The following is a 7055-nucleotide window of genomic DNA, read 5'->3' on the forward strand; positions in this document are numbered from 1 at the left end:
TGCTCATTTCCGTTTTACACAATAACGTGTTGTTGGACTCGTTTAATGGTCGCACAGAATATTTTAAATCCCAAACTCGGTCAATTCGACCGATTATATAATGTTAACCTAACATAGCAGCTAAGTTAATTTTAGAAATTGCCAAACAATTTTGCTAAATATTTTAAATATTTTTCAAAACGTAAGAAATGTTAAAAGTTCATAAAAAGTTTATTTAATTACACTGAGACAGTATACAGTTAGCGTGTTTTTAAAAAGGCTCTTTAAAAACAGAAACGTTGAGGAGACAAAAGACACTATCGTTAAATCACCAGAGCAGCTTGAGAGAAATGCCTCGGACTGAGACTCTGACTCAGAAACAGGAGTGACACTCATTCTCCGGTCCTGTGGGCGTGGCCTTCCTCTCTGAGAAGACTCCAGTCAGATGGAGTCCAGCTCTGGATGCTTCTCATCAAAATAAACCGAGATTTGATGAGACAAACAGTAGCTGTGTGCGTCGCGGCGGCTGAGAGATGCGGAGCTGTTCGTGGTGCAGCCTGGAGGAACTGCCTGCACAGCGGCTGCTGCTGCCTTTACAGAGGTGAAGGAGAGAGAAGAGCTGTTGCATAACCTGAGAGAGAAAGAGAGACAGAGAGAGAGAGAGAGAGAGAGAGAGAAGCAGCAGCGCTTTATTTGAAAAGCTAATGGCGCCAATACATGTCGCTGTCCTGCTTTAGTCTATACGGGTATTTTTTGATGGATTACAAATTATCTCTACAGAAATGACTGACTGTGGACGCGGTGAGCGGAGCGAGAGGCGCCGGTGTGTAAAACTACAGTGAACTTTGGATGGTCTCTTCTTCTTCAGCTGTGTTGTTGCTTGTGCGCGTTCACGTTCAGCAGCAGCATTATGGACCCGGAGCCTTCAGTGTTTTAGCCTCCACTGTGTTCTGGTCCTCATTATCTTCTCTACTAGAAACCGTTCAAATGCTGGAATGGATGGGCGCTGTGTGCATCGTCCTCGTCCTGGTGGTCTCAGCCTGGCCGGTGCTGAAGCGCTTAGCGGAGGCGTGCGCTTCAGACACCGAGCACAAAGTGCAGGGTCCAGGTGCAGCAGCAGGAGCAGCTCCGCCGCTGGCGTTCATCTGCAAACCCTCCGCACTGGCCAACTACCTGCTCCAGCACTGCAAGAGCTTCTGCAAGCCCGACTCGATCCCGGCGTGGACCTGGAGGAGTGTCCCCTCTTTACAGACCGTGTTTGGTGCTCTGTGGCCGCACGACTCCACCGTCCATTTCGTCCGTGATCACTTACAGCTCAGTGACGACGGGCTGGTGGCTTTGGACTGGGCTGTTGGTGGTGGTAGTGGGACACATCACAAGAGGAGGAGGACTTCAAGTAATTCCACCAGCCCCATTCTCCTGATAATCCCCAACTCTTTTGGGAAGATCACCAGGAATGTACTGAAGGTAATAATGACAATAATGGAGCTCTGTTGCAGTAAAAAGTCTGTTTTTCCCTTCAGTCTCCTGAAGGTGTAGTTAGTCTCACCCTGTTTTTAGGCATTGTTCTCCAGACTGCATCAAAGTAGGCCATGGAGCTTGTAACTTGAGTAATACTGCATATGTGGTAAAAGCTAAGGCGGAGCTGAATGGCTCTTTCATATTGTTTTGACTATGTTTTGTTTATCAAATCAACATCTGGCAGATAGTCATAAGGCAGAGCCTCATGTGTGACATTGCAACACACAAGACACAGTAAAACAAGTGCATTATGTTGATTTAATTCAAAATGCATATATGAAAAGGGGGATTTGTAATACTGTGTTGTAAAAGGAATTGATATAGTTTAATATCATTGTGTACAATTTGAAATCTTTGGCCCATAAGGAACTATACAGCTGCTGTTATATACAGGGGTCTGTTATATAACTACTGGCTGTTTCAGCTTGGATCGTTTTTACCAAGATGCAGTGGACCATTCCATGTACAGTTTTTTGCAGTGCCTCCTGATTCTTCCCTTCTGACTACAAAGTCATCTTATTTTTGACATGCACACCTCTCTTCACTCGTAAGCCTCTAGTCTGCAAAGTCTGCCTCACAGCCTCCCACACAACAAATGAAATGTCGAAACGTGCCGTAGTTGCTGGCACTCGACACACAGCACAGAGAAGGGGTCCTGTGTGCCATCCTTTCATCGTTCAGTGGGAGGCACATGGTGTAAGCCAGAGAGTAATGATGCTTCCACCATTCTGTCACCATTGCACCAAGGTGTCAGGCCAATTAAGCTTCTCTCATGAGAGTAGGGCACAGCAGTGCTGTCAGAAGGGTGTCGCATTCACTGACTCTGACAGCACATGGAGTATTTCTTTTCCAATGAAAGCGCTGCCCAGTTTCTTGTTTGAGGCTCAGTGTTATTATTAGCCTATGTTGAAGGCCCACAGAATAAATGTTGCTGGATATTTTTACTACAACAGATTCATACCAAGCCAATTATCATCAAATCAAATTAGATAGATGGAAATACGTCTTTGTTCCAACATTAGAACATTCTCATTATGTAAAAATAGGTTTTGCTTGGCAGATTCATGGTGCTGCATTGAAAGACTGCATTGTTAGTTTGTAGAAACATGATAATGAAATAATGACATTAGAAAAATCCAGTTGCTCGATTTCATAATTGCTTGTATTTAATTCACTGCAAGACAATGAATGACTTGCATTGTTTGATGATTGGATTCACTAGAAGGTAATGAATGACACAAAATGGAAAGGTTGATACCATTGCGATTTCACTGTTTGCCCTTTATACTGCCACTTAAAATCAAAGCTATTTCAGGCATAACTGTAAATCATATGAAACTGCCTGAAAACTTTTGAGAAATGCTGACACATTTGTATGTTACACTGAGTATTTTATGATCGATAGTGCATAAGCCTGAGTGCTTTATTGAGTCGACTCTGGTCTCTAAGAAAGATTTTTTTTTTCCAGTGGTGGAAATGGAGCAGAAATTACGCCCCTGACCTCAGGGTAATGGGTCCATGGTTCTTCTGCTCTTTTCCCTTGCTGACGTGCACACTTGCACACTGCTTCGGTATGTGTGCTGCAGGGGCATGTAGATTAATCAAAACTCACTGTACTCAAAACTACATTTGACAAAATATGTGACTCATTATTTCACATATGCATTGGACACTATGTAAATTCCCACCCTGCCTTTTGACCCTAACTCGGAGGCTGCATATTAATGTGATAAAAGCCAGAAAGAGGTCAGACACAGCAGACCTGATAGAGCCTGCAAATTACCAGCATAAATTCACTTGTGTCTGACTACATGAGGCAAAAGAACAGCTATTGTGTCTTGTACAAAAACATTGTTTCTACTCTTGCAAGCAGGTGGAACAGAGTCTGACCTCATTCTCAACTTTTAGAGGGAATGCTTACTTGTGAAGTCTTCTCTGACTCCTCGAATATATGCGGAATGTGGAGAAAGGCAGCCGTGTTAGTTTTCTCCATGTCTTGAGACCCCACGACAGAATTCCACATGGGCCTGATGTTTAAAAGGGGAGAAGTACTAAGCGGCATCAGCTACAATTACATGGCCTGATGTTTTGCTTATTTCTAAAAGATCTGGGTCAGTGAATTAAATGGAACATTTAGAAAATAGATATATACTTTATAAAGCTGAACATTTATTTTCTCAAGGCTGTGAAACTGTTGAATGTGTGGAAGAGACTCATTTTTACGTGACTCGTGCCTGTTTGACCCCTTCTCTGCTGAGATTGGCATGTGACGGTGTGTGTTTTTTCTCCGTAGCTCTGTGAGGTGGGTCTGGCTCATGGCTACCTCCCCGTGGTCTTTAACCGCCGCAGTCAGAATGGGACGCCCCTCAGCACTGTTAAACTGCAGCAGTTTGGTGACCCGGCCGATCTGAGGGAGGCGGTGCGCTACATCCGTTACCGGCAGCCAGCGGGCCGTCTTTACGCGGTGAGCGAAAGCACAGGCTCAGGCCTCCTGCTCTCATACCTGGGAGAGTGCGGCTCCTCCAGCTACATGACTGCCGCTGCTTGCCTGTCCCCCATCTTCCGCTGCCAGAGCTGGTTCGAAAATGGTCCTACCTGGCCCTTCAATTGGGCCCTTTTGCTCTACCAGAAGATCTGCCTCAGCAGGTACAGTCAAAGGAAGGTTCTTTTTTTTTCTTAAACTGAGTTATGAAACACAGGGATTTCTTGATCCAATCTGAGTGCAAAAGCACGGCTGGTCATCAAAAAAAAAAAAAGAAGTCAATACAAAATCAGTTCGGAGTGTATCACACCATGAGTGGAACACAACCTCACACATTTTTGCTTAATAATTTAAAGATGTTTGAACAAGAAAGATAATTTTCATACAAACAGCAGTTGTTGTAAATGTTACAGTTAATCCCATAAGACAGGTGAATTGTATCAGGTAGACTGACTGGTACATACAGATACAAGACACAATAGATTAAATATAACTCATTAAGTTTACTTTATAGGTTCACTTTATAGGTTCACTTTAGGAGGCTTCATCATAACACTGTTTTAGAATTAGCCCTGCCAGCTGGAGGCTGTACTAGCCTGGCTAGAGTTGTTTATATGCTTCAAAAAGCTATTATTACTGTCACCAGGAGAGCGTGACTAAAAGCACATTCTACTTGAACCTGTTCAACCACATGAAATATGTTGCATTTTACCTCCCTTGTCAGGTTGTGCCCTGTTCTTACCCACCTTCTAAAAGTACATTTTTAATCAGTTATCTACTGTAGCATTTTAAAGTAATTGTTTGAGTAATTACTGAGGAGCTGAGTTATCTACAAAATAGATAGTACAGGCCTTTTAGTGTGAAGCAGCATAAAGCAGAATCAGAAGCCACTGACAATTTCAGCTCAAATTCTCCTACAGTCGTGTAATTGCTTCTTATATTACAACCATATTCAGGGTGTGGCCTTACCATGCCAGAAGATACATTTTCCAACATCACTGTTATTGAGAAACATTAACCTAAAGCTCTTTAAATTAGAATACAATAGTTGTCATCAAAACCAAGGATGTTCATCCAGCCTTATTGATTTCTATTATGTGTTTGCAAGCTCAAGACCATGTTTCAAAATGATGCTGAACAGGATGGTCTGCTTCTCCTCAGGATGAAATTGTTGCTTAATATGTTTGAACTTTCCTGCAGGTACAGAACAGCGCTGGGTGAGTTGATCCACACAGAAAGCCTGTTCTCCAGCGGCTCACTGAGAGCCATGGAGGAGGTGCTGTTCTGCCAAGCTGGCCTGAAGGGGGCGCAGGTAGAGGGGGCCTGGGAGGCCTACTGGGAACGAAATGACCCGTTGAGGGATGTGGATGAGGTAGCCATCCCCGTGCTCTGCGTATGTAGCCGAGATGATCCTGTCCGTGGTGAGCCTCAAGCCACGCTACCCTGGGAGCTCTTCGAGACCAACCCTCACTTCTTCCTGCTGCTAACTGCCCTTGGAGGCCACTGTGGCTTCTCCTTCCCTGAGGAAGGCCCTGTGCTCTGGAGCCACCAGGCTGTTCTGGAGTTCTTTAGAGCTAGCACAGAGTTCTTCGCTGCTGAGGAACGGCTGAAGCAGTCGGCTAGACGGAGAGGGCTTAGCGGTGTTGGGAAGACTTTCCGCCATCGCAGTGTAAGCACCTGCAAGAGGCTGCCTGCCTGCTCACACAACATCCATGCCATCTACAACTGGCAGCGATCCTACACCAGATGATGAGCTCTGATGTGTCAGGTTTGAAAAGCAGCAAACTGTGGACCAATGGTGCAATGACAATCAGACCATTCTAAGCATATGTTAGAGATTTGCTTTGAAGAGTTATTGACTGACAATGCAACTTTTTCATTCACAAGCATTTTGGTTTTGCGGATATACAACCACCTACACCAAAGGGTTTTTTCATAAATTTAGTCCCATTTGGATGCGTTTAGCACTTCATTCCAAAATCTAGAAGGTCATCATGTAAAAATGCTCTACTTTACAGGTTTACTACATTGGTGCTTCCAGTATTTCATTCCCTTAGCCATTTCTTGTGTTCATCTGGAAGTCTGTAAATGTATTTGATGGTCTCACTGCCTTGAAACATTGTGCACGTAAAATGATAAACAAAGCATCTCCCAAAGACCTTGAATACAAATGTTATCACAACTCTTTTACATTGTACTATTGTTTTTGGAGAGTGGCAGGATATTTATAATTGTTTCATTGATGTATGTTTTATGTGAATAGTTGTCTGAACTGCTGGGGTTTTTGTATACCACACTGAGGTTTGCAGGGTAGTAATTTTCTTGTTGCAATGGGTGGAACTAGCTTATGACTTATCACTGAAAACTCAAATGCTGGAAGGTATGCCAGCCTGTTGTTTTTTGTTGTTTTTTTTGTGTGTTTTTTTTGTATTTTCACCATTTGTAATACAGTTTTTCTGTCGAATCTGTGTTTTATTGTTAAATTATCTACAAGCTCGATGAAGGATGTTAATTAAAAGATTTATCTGAAATCACAAACTTGAGTTTCATATTTTTCATTGAAATAACAGCCAGTGTCTATTCACTTAAAACCACATCCTTGTTTCTACACTCATTATCCATTTTTGTCAACACTGCTCACCATATAGGAGCACTTTGTAGTTTTTAATTACAGACTGTAGTCCATCTGTTTCTCTGCATACTTTGTTAGATCCCTTTACCCTGCTCTGGTCAGGGGATGGTCCGCCCACCACCAAGAAAGTATTATTTGGTTGGTAGATCATTCTAAGCACTGCATTGACGCTGACGTGTTGGTGGTGTGTTAGTGTTGTGCTCGTACAAGTGGATTAGACACAGCAGTGCTGCTGGAGTTTTTAAACACAACACTGCTGGACTGAGAATAGTCCACCAACCAAAAATATCCATCCAACAGCATCCTGTGGGTGGTGTTTTGTGACCACTGATGAAGGACTAAAGGATGACCAACACAAACACGCAACACACACTAACACACCACTACCATGTCAGTGTCACTGCAGTGCTGAGAATGACCCACCACCCAAATAGTACCTTC

The 7055-nt window shown here is 43.3% G+C and overlaps 1 protein-coding gene across 2 annotated transcripts; it reads left to right on the forward strand.

Moving 5' to 3' along the window:
* Positions 1–443: 443 nt before the first annotated feature.
* On the forward strand, positions 444–6520 carry abhd15a (abhydrolase domain containing 15a). 2 transcript variants are annotated; one of them, XM_037546414.1, is made up of 4 exons: positions 444–580; positions 760–1446; positions 3794–4146; positions 5183–6520. In XM_037546414.1, exons 2-4 carry the CDS (start codon positions 829–831, stop codon positions 5730–5732), a joined length of 1521 nt encoding a protein of 506 aa, XP_037402311.1. In that variant the 5' UTR covers positions 444–580; positions 760–828; the 3' UTR covers positions 5733–6520. The 2 variants fall into 2 exon arrangements, with proteins under 2 accessions (XP_037402311.1, XP_017550368.1); XM_017694879.2 differs by having other exon boundaries at positions 574–1446.
* Positions 6521–7055: the final 535 nt, after the last annotated feature.

This window comes from Pygocentrus nattereri, chromosome 17 (assembly GCF_015220715.1).
Source record: "Pygocentrus nattereri isolate fPygNat1 chromosome 17, fPygNat1.pri, whole genome shotgun sequence".
NCBI lineage: Eukaryota > Metazoa > Chordata > Actinopteri > Characiformes > Serrasalmidae > Pygocentrus > Pygocentrus nattereri.

Coding starts and splice junctions, on each gene's coding strand:
- abhd15a (XM_037546414.1), top strand. CDS start 829: ATGGTCTCTTCTTCTTCAGCTGTGTTGTTGCTTGTGCGCGTTCACGTT. Junction 1,447..3,793: donor TCACCAGGAATGTACTGAAG/GTAATAATGACA, acceptor TTTTCTCCGTAG/CTCTGTGAGGTGGGTCTGGC. Junction 4,147..5,182: donor CAGAAGATCTGCCTCAGCAG/GTACAGTCAAAG, acceptor ACTTTCCTGCAG/GTACAGAACAGCGCTGGGTG.